Below are 18,960 nucleotides of genomic sequence, written 5' to 3'. Positions count from 1 at the left end.
TAGGACTACTCCTTGTTGTACAGCTTGTGTGGTAGGAAGGAAATCACTCTGAAATGTTGTGATCCTTGTTCCCGGGTGGGGCGTGTTGTGAGGTGGCCCCTGCAATTGATGGGTGTGTGTGCAGGAGGCAGATGCGGCAGTCCCCTGCTTACACTGGAAAATGTAAACAATCAGTATGCCTTCTCCATGCCAGCTGTAGGTCCGACTGGGGGAACGGGGTAAGACACAGAAAGATCATGGCATGCCCAACCTTTCCACCTGTTCCCGTACAATTTCTCCTCCTTCCTGCTTGGAGTGTCAGATGCAGTGCAGCTCACCAAGCTTCCCTGCCTGCCACTGTTTGCAGCTCCGTGGACTTGAGACCTCTCATCTGGTTCTCTGGGGGTGGCAGTGCCAGTTTCCTTGCTTGGTCCCTGCATTATTCCTTCACTGCTTGTCTGCCACCCCTGCCTCCTCTGTGCTCCTCCAGCGTGGGCCTGAGCAATCTCTGGTGGACTCCTGAACCACTCTGCGTGAACTCCTCGTGATTCTGCACTGGTTTGTATCCCCTCTGCTAACTGTCCATTTTTGCCTGCATGGCTTGGAACTTCTCACTCCTATACCACCATTTTGGCCCCCATCCCCCAGATCTTATACATCTTCTAACATTTCCTGTCCCTGTTAATAGTATTATTTTTATCAGTTGGGTAACCATTCTTGATGGCTTTACCTCCATCTGTGCCTAGTATTCAATCTTCCCAGTGCAGAGTGTTGATTGCACTTCCTTAGTAGCGATCACATGTGTCTACTTCCCTGTGCATGTACTGCTCATGCCTTTGTGCTGTGTACCATCATCTCCAGTGTGCCTGCCATCCAAGTTCATGCATTCATATTCCTTAAGGTGAATCCTTGTTGCACAACTATATTTGTATTTTTGAAAATGTCAAACAGTAATTACTTCTCTTGAGTATTTTCTTAATATTATGCTTGAGTTACATTAGCTAAGCAGTTGTATTACCTTTTGCCTTTTAAGGAGTGTTTTACATTGTTGATGGATCATGTTTAGCCATCACCTATTGTACCTTTTATAAATGCAGATTTCTGAATTTAGAAATGTTCGTGTGAGAGTTAGGAATCTGCTTTACCATGAACTCTACAGGGGATTCTTATGTATGCTAGTATTTGAGGATCCTTGAGTGATCTTTTTATTGCTAATGGATTTTATTGTCAGTACATGTTGGTTGAGGTTAGTGCCTGTGATCATATTACATTTACAGAGGTGCATGTTGAACCCATTGGAGCGTATTATGAGCTGCATTAGAGAAATGTGGGATGAGCCTGGGGTGTGTCCTTTTCCGGGTTGTTTTGGAACCTGCACCCTAGAGGTCTGTTTGAAGCGTAATAGATTATAATCCCACTGTATATTTCTTGATCCTTTAGCTCTTTTTCATCTTCTGTTTTGTTCAAATCTCCATTGGGAAATTGAATATACCAGTTTAATCAAGAGAAGAATCCAGGCTGGCACTTTGTGTAACCAATTAAGCTTCCACCTGCGATGTTGATATCCCACATGGATGCCAATTGGAGACTTGGCTGTTCCACTTCAAATCCAGATCCCTACTGATAGCCTAGAAAAGGCATCAGAGGCTTATCTAAATGCTTGGGCCTCTGCCACTGAATGTGGGAGATCTGGTTAAAGCCCATAGACTGACTTTGGACTGGCCTAGCCCTAACCTTTGCAGCCATTTGGGGGAGTAAACTGGCAGGTGGAAGATCTGTCTCCCCTCTTTCTCTAACTCTGCCTTTTAAATAAATCTTTTTTTTTAAAAGATGAAAGCTGTATAGTAATTTGATTAGGGAAAGTTTTATATAAAGAATTATAACAGCAGACTTTCTTCTAAGAGGATCAAGACAATTAAAAATAATGTAGTAACAGAAGCTGTAGAGAAGAACCTCTACCCCTAGATGGAAGCAGAGCATGATCAAGGAAGGAACAAATGAATATTCCCAACTCTTTCAACCCAGGGCTAACCTCCAGATCTTCTGGGAGGGAGCAGCTGTTACAGCTGGAAGGCAGAGGAGTTGAGTCGAATGCCATCCTGGTGGCTTTGAATTCACTCAAAACTTGCCATGAGCATGGTACACTGGACGCAGTCCTCTGTGGTACCAGGAAATGAATGACCTCTTGGCAGGGAGCCACTGTACCTATTGGCATAGCATATCCATAGAAGTGATATGCTGGAAGTATTCCCAAAGGGATGTTATGCACTGCTGAATTTTGCTAAGAAATCCTGGGGGAAGATGCCCATAGGAATCTGGCAGGCCAGTGACCTTTCCAGTGGTGTCCATGGTGGTGGTACTGTTGAAACTTATTAGGGTGAGCACTGGTATATATTATATACTATCTTAGTAGGGAGTAGAGAAGATAACTGGAAAGAAAACTTTACCACCTCCACTGCCTGTCTAACATTACGTTAAATTTCTTTTAGGTATGGGAACAAACTGAGGATTTCCAAGGTGAAGAGCCAACTCTTCTAAATGAACTTGCAGTACCTCATAAAAAGCTCACCTCGGGCACTGCACAAATATTACAACTTGAGCAAAATGTTAAAGAACTGGGAAAGCACCGTGAACGGGAGTCTACAACTATGTAAGTGAAATAGAAGAATGAATGAAAAATAATAAGAGAGGTAGCATTGAATGTAAGGTAATGGGTCAGGTGTTATGGCTGTGCGTAGGGTTTCTAAATCAAATTTGTTTTAGTCAGTTTGATCTTGTCTGAAAATTTTAATGCTCTGAGATGGTACTATCCAATACGGTAGTTACTGGCTACACAGACTATTAAAATTCAATTCAATTAACAAAATCAGCTTCTAACACACTAGCCACATTTCAAGTGCTTAGTAGCTATTTGTGGCTATTAGACTTTGAAATATATGGCTTATAAATTCTGTTCTTATTTGTTCAGATGGCTCTCAGTAATAAATGGGAAACTATTTTAGATCTGATTATTGTTCTTGAATATCTTCATTAAAAATTATTTATCTTAGGACAGGGGTTGTAGAGCAGCAAGTTAGGCCACCATTGGGATGACTACATTGCCTTTTGGATCCAGCTTCCTGCTAATACCTCCTGTGAGGCAGCAGATGATGCCTCAGGTTTCTGATTTACTGCTACCCATGTTGGAGACCCAGATGGTTCTGATCTCCTGTATTTGGCATAGCACAGCCCTATCTGTTGCAGGCATTTGGGGAGTGAATCAGTGGATGAAAGATCCATCTCACTCTCCCTCCCTTCCATCTTTGTTCCCTCTCTCCCACCTCCTTTTTTCTCTGCCTTTCAAATAAAAATAGGCAAACATTTTAAAAATATATATAACCAACTTAAGTAAAGGTTTTACATTCACATAAAAGTTCATTGAGGCTGGCGCCGCGGCTCACTAGGCTAATCCTCTGCCTTGCGGCGACGGCACACCGGGTTCTGGTCCCGGTCGGGGTAACGGATTCTGTCCCAGTTGCCCCTCTTCCAGGCCAGCTCTCTGCTGTGGCCAGGGAAGTGCAGTGGAGGATGGCCCAAGTATTTGGGCCCTGCACCCCATGGGAGACGAGGATAAGTTCCTGGCTCCTGCCTCCAGATCAGCGCGATGCGCCGGCCGTAGCACGGTGGCCATTGGAGGGTGAACCAACGGCAAAGGAAGACCTTTCTCTCTGTCTCTCTCTCTCACTGTCCACTCTGCCTGTCAAAAAAAAAAAAAAAAAAGTTCATTGATATTTGAGTACTGATTACAACCCTTGTCTATACTTCGGAGGAAAAGTATTTTTTTCTTCATACTCATTTGTTGTATTTTTTACTTAGTGGAGGGTTAAGCTTATGCCTGTCAAAGGATGTCTTTGTAAAAATCAAAAAAAAAAAAAGTAAGAAAATGAAGAGGGAGGGTGGGAGCATGGGTAAGAGGGAGATAGGTTAAGAGTTACCACCATGTTCTTAAATTTGTATGTAGGAAATACATGAAATTTGTTCACCTTATATAAATAAAAATTTTAGGCCGGCGCCGCAGCTCATTAGGCTAATCCTCCACCAAGTGGCGCCAGCACACCGGGTTCTAGTCCCGGCCGGGGCGCCGGATTCTGTCCTGGTTGCCCCTCTTCCAGGCCAGCTCTCTGCTGTGGCCCGGGAAGGCAGTGGAGGATGGGGCAAGTGCTTGGGCCCTGCACTCCATGGGAGACCAGGAGAAGCACCTGGCTCCTGCCATCGGATCAGCACGGTGCGCCAGCCGCAGTGCGCCAGCCATGGCGGCCATTGGAGGGTGAACCAACGAAGACCTTTCTCTCTGTCTCTCTCTCACTGTCCACTCTGCCTGTCAAAAAAATAAATAAATAAATAAATAAAATAAAAAATAAAAAAATAAAAATTTTTAAAATAAATAATGTCATTTTAACATAAAAGTACCCATAATTGAGAAAAGTTATTATTTATCATGTAGTTTACTGATATTTTAATGTGCTAATTAGTAATTTTAAAGAAATTAATAGAGTGAATCTTCAGTTGGCTGCCTAGGAGTTACATAACTAGATTCTTGGTTCAGGGTTTCAGATATATTCACATAACTTTTTTATTAGGAGGCTTAAAATTAACTTTAAACCCTAAATTAATTTTAATACTTGATATTTAAATTTCTGCCATATGCTGGTATTTTTAAAGTAACAGCATGTATAATCCCCTTTTATCTTGATAACTACATAATGGAAAAGGTATCATTTTTAATAGATGAAGAAATGGAATATGAGAGATGTTAAGGAACTTACCCAAGATTATATAATTAGTAAGTGAATGAAACAGGTTTTGGGCCAAATAGACACACCCCAAAATATGTATACTTAATCATTACATCATTGATAACATTGGTAAAAAGAAATCGTGTGTTTCTACCCAATTTATTTTCAGACTTCTTTGTTGATATTGGTGTATCTAATTATATTCATGAAACACACTGAATTTATAGGACTACATAGCTTGACTTTCATTTATTTGCTCATTACTAATTATTTTTAGAATTTATTGTGACTTGAAAAGAAGAGAAAGAGAAACATGAGAGAGATGAGGGAGATGAGGGAAAAAGAGATATCTTCCTTCTGTTGGTTAACCTACCAAATGCTTGCAACAGCTGGTTATGAGCTAGGCTGAAGCCAGGAGTCTGGACCTCAACCTAGATCATTCACATTGGTGCCAGGAACCTAGTCAAGTACCTGAGTCGTCATGTGCTGCCACCCAGGGCACACTTTGGCAGGAAATTGGAATTATAAATGGAGTCAGGGATCAAACCTATTCACCCTCTTAATGGGATATGGGCATCTCAAACATCTTAAGTGCTGTGCTAATTGGTACAGTTGTGTCTGTCCCTATTGGTAGTTAATTTACCTGAATACCTGTGAATAAGTTAAAGAATGTGTTAATTTTTATTTTATAAATCTTCTACATTCTAATTCTTATTTAAATGTAATTTAAACTCATTATTTGCTATATTAAAATGTTTTGTTCATTGAAATTTTAACAGAGATTCAGAAAATTCACCTCTAGTAGTGAAAAGTTATGAAACTGTAAAGCAGCAAATTGAAGGTATTTTATACATGTTTATACTTTAAAAGGTTTCCTAAATGTATTCATACTTTGAGACTTTAAGTTTTAAAATTTAGTTATAATATTATGTAATGATAAATTAAATATTCACTACTGAATATATATACACACACATATATATATGAGACATGAAATAATTGTATCAAAGGTGTACCTGCTCTACCACCTCTTTGCAGCAGTCTTCACCATAGCCAAGATATGGAATCAACCAAGGTGTTCATTATAAGATGAATGGAGAGAAAATGTGGTATATAGACACAATGGAACATTGTTTGGGTACAAAAAATGAAATCATCTTTCACAGCAAAATGGATGGAAATAGAGGGCATATCATGCTAACTGAAATAAGCCTAACACAGAAAAACAACTACTGTATATTCTTACTTATATATAGAAGTTTAAAAAACTCAATCTGACAGGATCCAAGATTCATGAATAGTGAGAAGCTGCATTCATTTCAGCTACAAGTATCAGAAAAACAAGAATGTTCGCAGGGAACTGATTGAGAGAAATTTCCTATAAAGAGATGACAGAACAGCAAAGATTCTGTAGGACAGCAAAGAGAGACCACGGGCACACCACTGTTGCCAGCCCTTGCCACTACCAGTATCTGCTACAACAGCTACTCAGTTTCCAGCTAGGAAATGCCATCTTGCAAGAAAAAGGCATGCAGCTACCACTATCGCTAACACAACCAGCTCTTGGGAGACTGGGCAATGACTCCTCCATATTTTGCAATGCCAGAACTGTGATAATTAGTATTAGTATTAATAGATGCAGACTCACTTATTTCTAGCCCGTGAGTCCCATGGAAGCATTTACCTATGCTGCCTCTCTTGACCCATATCTTCCAGTGCAAAATCTAATTTATCTTTCCATCACCCTATAGAACTGTAGCATGGTCACCGTCACAACCTCAGATTCTGGGAGTAGGGCTTTTGGTGCCCTAGGTCCCAGGACCAGTCACAGTCTTCCAACAGGGTGAGGGGAAGTTCCAATCCACATCACACAGTCTTAGAGCCAGAGTTGTTGGAGCCGCAAACTCCAGCTTCATTCAGATCTGCCTAGTGGGACAAGGGGAAAGCCCCTTTGGTGTCCCTTAGCACCAAGAATGAAGCCCACCTATCACAAATTCTAGTGTGATACTCAATTCTTGGGGGAATGAAGTACCTCAAGAAGCCCACATCAGCCTCAAAGTCTTCTGTATACATGCACTATTACAGAATTGACGACTGTGTGACATAACACTGCTAACATTGTTTGAAGCAAATGAAATTACTCAGAGGTTAAACTTCTGGGCTCACCAATAACTAACACCATAGCAACAAGCCAAGTAACAGCATGCATCCCATTTAAACAAAAAACTTTGTTTCCAACAAAACCTACCCCTTGGACTATTACAGCAGGTGTGCAGAAGTGAATGTAGAGACACAGGAAACAATGCATGACACTTCTGAAAGAAAAAAAATATTCAGAAGGAAATCTATTAGATGACTGAAATGCAATTCAAAATAATGATCATGAGGAAATGCAATCCAATGCAATAGGATATAGATAACTTAATAAGGAAAGCAAAGGTGACATTACTGAGGAATTCAGTAAGGAAATAGAAATAATTAAGACAAATTTTGGAACTGCAAGTTTCAATGAAATAAAATTGATCTTCAACAGCAAAACAGATCAAACAGAAGAAAGAATTTATCTGTAGGACACAAGTTTTTAAACAATCCTCAGTCAGAAAGTGAATTAAAAGAATGAAGAAAGCCTGTGTGAAGTATGAGATATCCATAGGCAACTACAAATTCATGATAGGAACTCATGAAGCATAAGGAGATTTTTGAAGGAGAAGATAAGCTACTAAATAAAATAGTTAAAAATCTCTAAGTCTTTTTGAAATTTTATTTACTTGGAAAAAAGGGGAGTTTAAATGTGAACAGAATGTTTAGGATGGCAGGGTTTGATGGGCATTTTCAGTACTGTAAGAAAAATTTAGCACAGCTAGGAGCCTCTGACACTGTCTCATGTTTTATGTGGTCTGTCCATAAGATTCCCTTTTTTTGGTTTATAAGCCAGGCAAAAAAAGAGAAAGAGGTTTTTGGGAACAAGTTAACATATAAAGTGGTTTTATATAAAACATCAATTGTTTTATATATTTTGACAAGCATCAGTACCAGCTTTCATTTGTAACAGTTTGTGGCACTGGAAGAAAAGGATTCTGTGATTGTTGAAGTGAATTGTTATAAATGCAGAGATGATAAAATATTAAAGCATATTCTAAAAATTATTTATTCAAAGGCAAAGTTAGAAAGAGGGGGAGAGAGAGAGAGAGAGCTTCATTTGCTGGCTCACTCTCCAAATCTCTGTGACAGCTGAAGCCAGGAGCCAGTAACTTCATCAAGATCTCCTACATGGGTGGCAAGGGACATCTAAAGCTGATTGCAGGCATATTAGCAGGGAGCTAGGTCAGAAGTAGAATAGCCAGGATTCAAACTGGCACTCAGGGGATGCCGGATTCAGGCAGCAGCTAAATATATTGCCCTGTAGTGTCAGGTCCCAGATTCCCAAGTAGTGAACAAGCTGGATATACAGGTAGAGAAAGCTCAAAAGTAGGACCCTGACTCAACTAAACAACAATAAAAAGACCTCAAAGGCATACTTTAGTCAAATTGTCAAAAGTTAATGACATGGAGAGAATCCTGAATTAGAGAAAAGCATCAAGTTGCATATAAATGAAAACTAATTAGACTAACAGACTGCTCAGCAGAAACCTTGCAGGCCAGAAGAGAGTGGGTTGATATATTCAAGGTCATAAAAGTAAAAAAGTTTGAACAACAAGTACTTCCTGGATAACCAATAACTATGAGAATACATCATGACCAGACCAGCCTTACAAGAAGTTATGAAAGAAGTCCTTATATTGGAAGTAAATATCGCTAAAACACATGAGGCTACCAAATTCACTAATGGTTCAGTACAGTCAATAACCAGTCAACAAAATTATAGGCTTTCTTTTTTTTAATAGTTTTTTTTCTTCTTCTGAGATTTATTTATTTGAAAGAAAGAGCTACAGAGAGGAGAGGCAGAGAGATCTTCCATCTGCTAGTTCACTCCCAAATGGTTGCAACAGACTAGGCCAGGCTGGAGCCAGGAGCCAGGAAGAGCCATCCAGGTCTCTCACGTGGGTGGCAGGGGCCCAAGGACGTGGGCCTTTGTCTGCTTCTCAGGAGTTTTGGTAGGAAGCTGGATCAGAAGCAGAATAACTGGGACTCAAACTGGCACTCTGATATGGCATGTCAGCATATGTGACCCTGGAGTTTTATTTTTTAAGATTTATTTATTTGAAAGAGTTACACAGAGAGAGGAGAGGCAGAGAAAGAGGTCTTCCATCTGATGGTTCACTCCTCAATTGGCTGCAATGGCTGGAGCTGCGCCGATCCAAAGCCAGGAGCCAGGAACAACTTCTGGGTCACCCACGTGGGTGCAGGGTCCCAAGGACTTGGGCCATCTTCTACTGCTTTCCCAGGCCATAGCAGAGAGCTGGATTGGAAGTGGAGCAGCCAGGGTGTGAACCAGCACCTATATGGGACGCTGGCATTTCAGGCCAGGGTGTTAACCTGCTGAGCCACAGTGCCGGCTCCCTGGAGTTTTAAGATTAGCTGAATCCTCTCACCACGATGTAGGCCCCTATTGTTTTCTGTTGAGCTAATGAGTATATATGAATTTTCCGGAGCAACTGGGCTTAAATACTGATTTCTTCCTTATTACCAAGTTGCCTCCTTACTATATCATGAATAGGCAGCCAAACTGATTTTTTTTTCTTTAAATTGATTTCAAGTTTGGTTAAATAAAAATAGCCTTTGGGATCAAGTGTTTGGCTAGTGGTTAAGATGCCGTTGTCACACTTTGTAGTGGATTACAGGCACTAACATAGAATGCAAATGTATTAAATTCACCACTCAAAAAATTTAGGTTGACTGAGTCAATTAAAAGAAGACCTATATAAATGGTGCCTACAAGAAACTCATTTCACAAGACACACACACTGTAAGTGAAACACTGGAAAGAGAACTGCCATGCAAATGGAAACCAAAAATGAGCATGAGTAGCTATACTCATATTAGATAAGTAGAATTTTAAAAACTGCAAATGTGACCAGAAAACTGTAACATACATTGATAAAACTATCAGTTCAGCAAGAAAATGTAACAATCATAAATATATATGCACCCAACATAAGATCAAACATATATAGAGAGCAAACATAAAAGAAGAGGGCCAGTGCCATGGCTCACTTGGTTAATCCTCTGCCTGTGACACTGGCATCCCATATGTGCACCGGGTTCTAGTCCTGGTTGCTCCTCTTCCAGTCCAGCTCTCTGCTGTGGCCCAGGAAGGCAGTGTAGGATGGCCCAGGTGCTTGGTTCCCTGCATCCACATGGGAGACCAGGAGGAAACACTTGGCTCCTGGCTTCAGATTGGCGCAGCTCTGGCCATAGCAGCCATTTGGGGGGTGAACCAACAGAAGGAAGACCTTTCTGTCTCTCTCTCTCTCTCACTAACTCTACCTTTCAAAATAAAAAAAGTAAAACAAGAAGAGATATATTCCAATGCAATAGTAGTGGGGTACTTCAGCACTCCACTGTTGCCAATAAATGATCCAGACATAAGCAAGATGCATCAGAATTGAACCATCCTATTGAGCGAATGGGCCTAAAAGATATTTATGGAATATTTCACCCAATAGCTACAGAGTACACATTCTTATCACCACAAGGAACATTTTCTTGGATAGACCATATATGGGGCCACAAATTAGGTCTCCATAAATTTTGAAGGATTTAAATATCATGTTCTCAGAACACAAGGGAATTTAAAACTAGAAAATAAGAAGAACAATAGAACATTCATAAATATGTGGAAATTAAAAACTATGCTATAGAAAAAGCAGTGGGTATGGCAGAGTGGACAGACAGAAAGGTCTTCCTTTTCCGTTGGTTCACCCTCCAATGGCCGCTGCGGCCAGCGCGCTGCGGCCGGTGCACCACGCTGATCCGAAGCCAGGAGCCACGTGCTTTCTCATGGTCTCCCATGCGGGTGCAGGGCCCAAGGACTTGGGCCATCCTCCACTGCACTCCTGGGCTACAGCAGAAAGCTGGACTGGAAGAAGAGCAACTGGGACAGAATCTGGCACCCCAACTGGGACTAGAACCCGGTATGCCAGAAATTAACTTTTGAAACAAATGAAGATGATAATACAACATATCAATCTATGACATAGAGCAAAAGAAGTGTTAAAAGTGTTTATAGTTGGGGCCAGCACTGTGGTATAGTGGATAAGCTGCTGCCTGCAGTGCCAACATCCCATATGGGCACCGGTTCTAGTCCCAGCTGCTCTACTTCTGATCCAGCTCTTTGCTATAGCTTGGGAAAGCACTACTAGATGGCCCAAGCCCTTGGGCCCCTGCACCCATTTGGGAGACCCAGAAGAATTACCTGGCTCCTGGCTTAGGATTGGCCCAGCTCTGGCTTTTGCGGCCATTTGGGAAGTGAACCAGTAGATTGGAGACTTTTCTGTCTGTCTCTTTCTGCCTCTGCCTCTGCCTCTCTCTAACTCTGCCTTTCAAATAAATACATCTTTAAAAAAGATTTATTGAAATGAGTGCTTATGTTAGAAAATTGAAAGATTTTTTTAACTTTTATTTAATGAATAATAATCCATAAGTACAGCTTATGGATTACAATGGCTTCCCCCCCATAACATCCCTCCCACCCGCAACCCTCCCCTTTCCCACTCCCTCTCCCCTTCCATTCACATCAAGATTCATTTTCGATTCTCTTTATATACAGAAGATCAGTTTAGTATATATTAAGTAAAGATTTCATCAGTTTGCACCCACACAGAAACATAAAGTGAAAAATACTGTTTGAGTACTAGTTATAGCATTAAATTACAATGTACAGCACACTAAGGACAGAGATCCCACATGAGGAGTAAGTGCACAGTGACTCCTGTTGTTGACTTAACAAATTGACACTTTTGTTTATGGCCTCAGTAATCACCCTAGGCTCTTGTCATGAGCTGCCAAGGCTATGGAAACCCCCTGAGTTCACCGACTCTGATCATATTTAGACAAGGTCATGGTCAAAGTGGAGGTTCTCTCCTCCCTTCAGAGAAAGGTACCTTCTTCTTTGATGACCCGTTCTTTCCACTGGGATCTCACTTGCGGAGATCTTTCATTGAAAGATTTTAAATTTGTAATGATGCATCTCAAAGATTTAGAAATACAGGAAGAAACCAAACTCAAAATTAGTAGAAGGTGAGAAATAAGGATCCTGAGCAGAAATAAACAAACTAAACAATAAAAATGCTTAACAAAAAAAGCTTTTTGGTGCGTGAAGACAAATGAAATATACAAGCCTTTCGCCAGACTAACAAATAATTCAAATAAAATTAGAGATGAAAAATGAGCTATTATACCAGTAAAATGCAAAGGATCATAAGAAACTACTATGAACAGTATGCTAACAAACTAGAAGATCTTGAGGAAATGGATAAATTCCTGGATACACATAACTTAGCAATGTTAAATCTAGAAGATGAAGAAAATTGAAGCAGACTCATAACAAGCAATAAGATTGAAGCGATATTTAAGTCTAACATCAAAGAAAAGTCTGGGACCTGATGACTTCACTACCAAATTCTACAAAATATTTAAAGAGGAACTACCTCCCATACTTTTCAAACTATTCCGCAGTATTAAACAGGATGTAACTCTGACAAACTTTTTATGAGGTTAGGATTAATCTGATATCAAAAATGAACACAAAAAGAAAACTACAGTTTAAAACCAATACCCTTGATGAACATAGATGCAAAAAATCTCAACAGAATACTAGCAGTCCAACACTAAATCAAAGAGATCACATGTGAAGACCAGCACTGTGGCATAGCAGGTTAAGCTGCCACTGGCAGCTCCAGCATCTCATTTGGGCACCAGTTCAAGTTCTGAGTGCTCCACTTCTGATCTGGCTCCCTGTCAATGCACCTTGGAAAGCAGTGGAGTGCTTGGGCCCCTGAACACATATGGGAGACCTGGAAGAAACTCATGGCTCTTGGATTCATTTGATGAGTGAACCTGTGAATGGAAGATTGATGTTCATTCTAATTCATATTCTCCCTCCCTCCCTCTTTTCCTCCTTCTCTGTGTTCCTATCTCCCTTCCTCCCTCCACCTTCTTCCCTCCTGCCTTCTCTAACTCTGCCTCTCAAATATTTCTTTTAAAAAATAGCATAAATCATGACCAAGTGGGATTTATACCACAGATGCAAGTTTGGTTCAACACTGACAAATCAATAGACCTCGTACTTCTTATTAACAGATTGAAGGCCAAGAACCATATGATCATCTCATAAGATGTGGAGAAAAGATTTGATAAAATTCAACATCCATTCATGATAAAAAAAAAAAAAAACCTCCACAAATTAGGTATGAAAGGAACATACTTCAAAATGATAAAGGCTACGTGTGACAAACCAGTAGCCAAAATACAGAATGAGGAAAGGCTGAAAGCACTTCCCTAGATCTGGGACAAGACAAGGATGCCCACTTTCACCACTCTTATTCAATATAGTATTGGAAGTATTACATGACTCCTTAGGGAGGAGAAAAAATAGTGTCAAAACTGGGAAAGAGGAAGTCAAAATGTTCATGTTTGCAAATGACATGATGTTGTACAAGCTGAAACCTAAACATTCCATAAAACAAACTATTAGAAATGATAAACCAATTCAGAAAGTTGCAGGTTACAAAATCAACATACAAAAAATAGTAGCTTTTCATATGTCAATAATGAACTTGCTGGAAGAGAAATCAAGAAAAAAATCCATTTCATAATAGCCACAAAAATGAAAGATTTAGAAATAAATTTAAGGAATAGAAAGATCTCTGCAATGAAAATTATAAAACTTTGGTGAAAAATGAAGATCACAAAAAATATAAAGATATTCCTTGCTCAAGGATCTGAAGAGTTAATATTGCTGAAATGTCTGTATTACCTGAAGTATTCTATACATTCAAGACTGTCTCTATCAAAATACTAATGGCATTCTTTATAGAATTAGAAAAAAAATCTTTAAATGCACGTGGAATCACAAAAGACTCAGAATAGCCAAAGCAATTCTGAGCAAAAATAATGGTGGAAGCATTACAATTCCTGATTTCAATGCATACTGCAAAGCTGTTTTAATCATAACAGCATAATACTGCCATAAAAATAGATACAAAGGTCAGTGGAACAAAATAGAAATTAATTTATATAGCAACAACTACCTGATTTTTGAGAAAAGCTTACAGAATGTACATTAGATAGAGGATAGATAATGTATAGAACATACATTAGATAAAGGATAGTCATTTAATAAATGATGCTGGTAAAATTGGACATATATATGTAGAAGAATGAAATTAGATCCTTACTTCTCATCATATAAAACAATCAGTTCAATATGGATCAAAGACCTAAATTTAAGATGCAACACTATAAAATTACTAGAAAAAATATAGAGAAAATACATAGTTATTGGTGTAGGTGAAGAATTCTGGATAAAAAAGGCAACAAAGGTGAAACTAAAGAAATGGGATTATATAAAACTTAAAGTCTTCTTTACAGTAAAGGAAACAGTGGATAGATAGAGCCACTACAAAAGCAGGATTAGGGACTCTGCCAAAACTGAAACAAGAATAAAACTCATAGGGAAGGTTAGGTATTACAATAGTGAAATGATTTATTCTATATGAAACTTTTATGGGGATAATCCCCAAAGAAATTAGTGGTTTACAAATGGATAACTCATTTTAAGAAGAGACAAGATGATGTTGAAGAAGCCTACAGTGGCAGACCATCCTTATCTATTTGCAAGGAAAAAAATTATCTTTTTTGTGACATAGTTGGAGAGGATTGAAAATTCACAGCAGAAACAACATCCAACAATATAGCATCTCAACTGATCAGTTTATATAATTCTGGCTGAAACATTCAAGTGGAGAAAGCTTTGTTTATGAGTTCCCAAACTGTTGTGCCTGTATCAGTTGAAGATAAAGACAGAGCTTTATCAGTATAGATTGTAAACAAGTAGGACCAATTTCTCAAACAATTATAATAATGAGTAAAACTAATGACCCAGCAGAATCCCAATGACAAAGTAGAGTACCATCCAAAAAAGGGGAAGTAGCCCAGTTAAAACAAAAGCTGACTGTCAAGAGCAGAGATCAAGGCAAAAATTTTTTGGAGATGCTGAAGATATTTTCCTGTTGAATTTCTGGTTGGCCAAAGAATAATAACTTACGTTTGTTGTAATAGTGTGTTTTTGTTGCTGCTAGTATATTTTATCTTTATTTCAATTTTTAAAATTAATATAAGGTGTACAAATTTCACATATTTCTATATACAGATTTAGAAGCATAGTGATACCACCCTAAATTCCCTCCAACCTGCCATTCTCCTTCCTTTCTTATTTTAATTTTTACAATTAAATACTTTCAGTTTATTTTATAATCATAAGATTAACCCTATACTAAATAAAGAATGCAACAAATAGTAAGAATTTAAAAAAAAAGTGTTCCTCAACAGTAGAGACAGGAGTTGTAAAAAAAAATCACATCTCAAAATGTCAGCTTCAGTCCTATAATTACATTTTTTGTACTATATTAGTTGCCATAGATTAAGGGAAACATAAGGTATTGGTTTTTTGGGGGACTGGCTTATTTCACTAAGTATAATGGTTTCCAGTTTAGCCAATTTTGTTGCAAAGGACAGGATTTCATTCTTTTTTTGTAGCTAAGTAGTATTCCATAGCGTACATATACCACAGTTTATCCAGTCATCAGTTGATGGACATCTGGGTAGACTCTATGTCTTAACTATTGTGAGTTGAGCTGCAATAAACATGGGGGTACAAATAACTCTCTCATGCTGATTTCATTCCATTTTGGTAAGTTCCCAGGATGGCTGTGTCATATGGTATATCAGTTTTCAAACTTCTGAGAAATTTCCATATGGGCTTCCAAATGGCTGTCTTGGTTTGCCTTTCCACCAAGAGTATATTAAGATACCTTTTTCCTCACTTCCTTGCCAGCTTTTATTTTTTTTACTTCTGTCTGACAGCCATTCTCACTAGGGTGAGGTGAAACCTCACTGTGGTTTTGATTTGCACATCCCTGATGGTTAGTGATCCTGAGCATTTTTTCATGTGTCTGTTGGCCATTTAAATTTCTTTTGAAAAATGCCTATTTAAGTCTTCTGCTCATTTCTTAACTACATTGTTTGTTTTATTCTTGTTGAGTTTCTTGAGCTCTTTATATATTCTGAATATTAATCCTTTATCAGTTGCATAGTTCGCAAATATTCTGTCAGTTGTTTCTTCACTTTGATGATTGTTTCTGTTGCAGCATAGAAGCCCCTTAGATTGATGTAATCCCTTCTATTTTTGTTTTTATTGCCTGTACTCCTGAGGGCTTTTCCAAGAAGTCTTTTCTTTCCCGATGTCTTGCAGAGTTTCCCCAATGTTGACCTCTAGAATTTGATGGTATCACATTGTAGATTTAGATCTTTGAGCCATTTTGAGTTGATTTTTGTGTAAGGTATAAGGTAGGTGTCTTGTTTCATACTTCTGCATGTGTAGTTCCATTTTCCCCAGCATCATTCATTGAAGTGACTATCATTTCTCCAAGAATTGATTTAGCTCATTTGTTAAAGATTTGTTGGATGTAGATGCACGGAATAATTTCTGGGTTTCTATTTTCCATTGATATACATGCCTATTTTTGTACGAATACCAGATTGTTTTGATTATAACTGCCCTTAGTATGTCTTGAAATGTGGTATTTTCTTTTCTCTGGTTTTATTTCTATTGTTTGAGATTGCTTAAATATTTGGATTCTCTTGTGTTTCCATATGAATTTTAGTTGTGAGAAGAATGTCATAGGTATTTTGAAAAATGAGATTTCATCAAATCTGTAGATTGCTTTTGGTAGTATGGACATTTTTATGATATTAATTCTTCCAGTCCAAGAACATGGAAGATGTTTCCACTTCTCTGTGTGTGTGTCTTCTATTTCTTTCTTTAATGTTTTGTAATTTTTACTGTAGAGATCTTTCACATTCTTGGTTAAGTTTATTCCAAGGTATTTAAATTTTTTTGTAACTATTTTGAACGGTACTGATTTTAAAAGTTCTTTCTTAGCCATGGTATGGTGTTTACAAATGCTCTTGATTTTGTGTATTGATTTTATAACCTGCAACTTTTCCAACTCTCTTATGAGTTTCAGTAATCGTCTTAGTGGAGTCTTTTGGTTCTCTGATATATAGAATTATGTCATCTGCAAAAGGGATAATTTGACTTCTTTATTTTTGATTTGTGTCCCTTTTATTTCTTTTCTTGCCAAATAGCTTTGACTAAAACTTCCAGAACTATGTTGAATAGAAATGATGAAAGTAGGCATCCTTGCAGGTTCTGGATTTTAGTGTAATTCTTCTACCTTTTCCCCATTCAATGTGATGCTGGTTGCAATATAAGCTCCCTCTTCCTCTTCATTGCTCCTAAACATTTACTTCATTCTTATACAAAACTCTTTTAATGTGGAATCGAATTGACTGTTGTGGATCCTTATTAGGTTGCATCCCTTTTAATACCATCTTAGATTTCCTTCTGAGTTGTCTGAGGCAGTTGGTCCCCTTATAAGGTTAGCTAGATTCTTCCCATAGTGATATGGCAGTGGCAACCAGAGCAGTTTTTCCTGCGCATCCTAGAGTCCTCTGATATACTCTGTCACAAGAGGACCACACATATTGGCATTCAGGGCAGGCTTCTACACTTACCAAATAGTAGTTATATAACCTGTATGAGCCTGAGTTTCTTTTTTGTTTGTTTGTTTGTTTTTGTTTTTTATTTATTTGACAGAGCTAGACAGAGAGAGAGACAGAGAGAAAGGTCTTCCTTCCATTGGTTCACCCCCCAAATGGCCACTGCAGCCGGCACTGCACCAATCCGAAGCCAGGAGCCAGCTGCTTCCTCCCAGTCTCCCATGCGGGTGCAGGGGCCCAAGCACCTGGGCCATCCTCCACTGCCCTCCTGAGCCACAGCAGAGAGCTGGACTGGAAGAGAAGCATCTGGGACTAGAATCTGGCACCCATATGGGATGCTGGCGCTGCAGGCGGAGGATTAACCAAGTGAGCCAAGGCACCGGCCCCCTGAATTTCTTGATTTGAAAATTGTGTTGACATTATCTTTTTTGGGTTATTTAATTGTCAAGAGGCTGCAAACTAATATAATGATTGCAGATAATGGGCATTTAATAAAAATAAATAAAATAAAATAAAATAGTAGCTGTCTCCATCAATTGCTTATTCTTTAGCACTTGTGTGGAACTGCCAACTATAAATCTTTATAGTTGTTTTCTTTTTAAATTAGTGTTTATTTTTTAAAAGATTTATGTATTTGAGAGACAGAGTTACAGAGAAGCAGAGAAAGAGAGAGAGGGAGAGAGGTCTTCCATCTGCTGGTTCACTCCCTAAATGGCAGCGACGACCAGAGCTGGGCTGATCCAAAGCCAGGAGCCAGGAGTTTCTTCCGGTTCTCCCCCATGGGCACAGGGGCCCAGGAACTTGAACGTCTTCCACTGCTTTCCCAGGCCATAGCAGAGAGCTGGATGGGAAGTGGAGCAGCCGGGACTAGAACTGGCTCTCATATGGGATGCCAGCACTGAGGGCAGCGGCTTTATCTGCTATGCCACAGCTCTGGCCCAAGTATTTATTTTTATTTGAAAGACAAATTCAGATCTTCTGTCTTCTGGCTCACTCCCTGAATGTCTGCGATGACCCCAGAGCTAGGCCAGGCCAAAGCCAAGAGCTGGGAACTCAATCCAGGTCTTGTATGTGGGTTTCAGGGACCCAAGTATTTGGGCCATCACTTACTGCCCTCCAGCGTGTGCATTAGGAGGAAGCTGGTGTCAGAAACAGCTGGGACTTGAATTCAAGCATTCTGATACAGGATGCATGTATCCCAGAAAGCATCTTAACCCCTGCATCAAGTACTCACTCCATTATGTTTGTTTACTTTTCACATCCACCACAGTGTTTTACACTAATGTATAGAATAACTTCAGCCATTTGTAATAACTTTAAATTTTATGACTTTCAACAATAGATGCTGCTTGTTCAGTGACTAATCAATTGGATATGATGTTGGAAATATTTGAAAAACAGTCAAATATGTGGAAGAGGTAAGTTTTAAGATAACTTTTCTTTATGAAAGTTATTAATAGTAATTGTATAATATTTACAGGGT

At 39.0% G+C, this 18,960-nt stretch overlaps 1 protein-coding gene across 11 annotated transcripts in view; it reads left to right on the top strand.

The window, feature by feature from the left end:
- Positions 1-18,960, top strand: part of LOC103352374 (coiled-coil domain-containing protein 7) — a 258,082-nt gene that overhangs the window by 21,839 nt on the left and 217,283 nt on the right. For 9 of the 11 annotated variants that reach the window (XM_051833415.2, XM_051833414.2, XM_051833410.2 and 6 more), the window contains 3 exons: positions 2,469-2,629; positions 5,534-5,595; positions 18,820-18,895. In XM_051833415.2, coding sequence (XP_051689375.2) covers positions 2,469-2,629; positions 5,534-5,595; positions 18,820-18,895 — 299 coding nt within the window. The remainder of the gene's footprint in view (positions 1-2,468; positions 2,630-5,533; positions 5,596-18,819; positions 18,896-18,960) is intronic. The other 2 variants (XM_051833418.2, XM_051833419.2) reach the window with 1 other exon arrangement.

Source organism: Oryctolagus cuniculus, chromosome 13, assembly GCF_964237555.1.
Source record: "Oryctolagus cuniculus chromosome 13, mOryCun1.1, whole genome shotgun sequence".
Classification (NCBI taxonomy): domain Eukaryota; kingdom Metazoa; phylum Chordata; class Mammalia; order Lagomorpha; family Leporidae; genus Oryctolagus; species Oryctolagus cuniculus.
The sequence above is the reverse complement of the archived record's forward strand: the minus strand, read 5'-3'. Positions and strand labels throughout refer to the sequence as shown.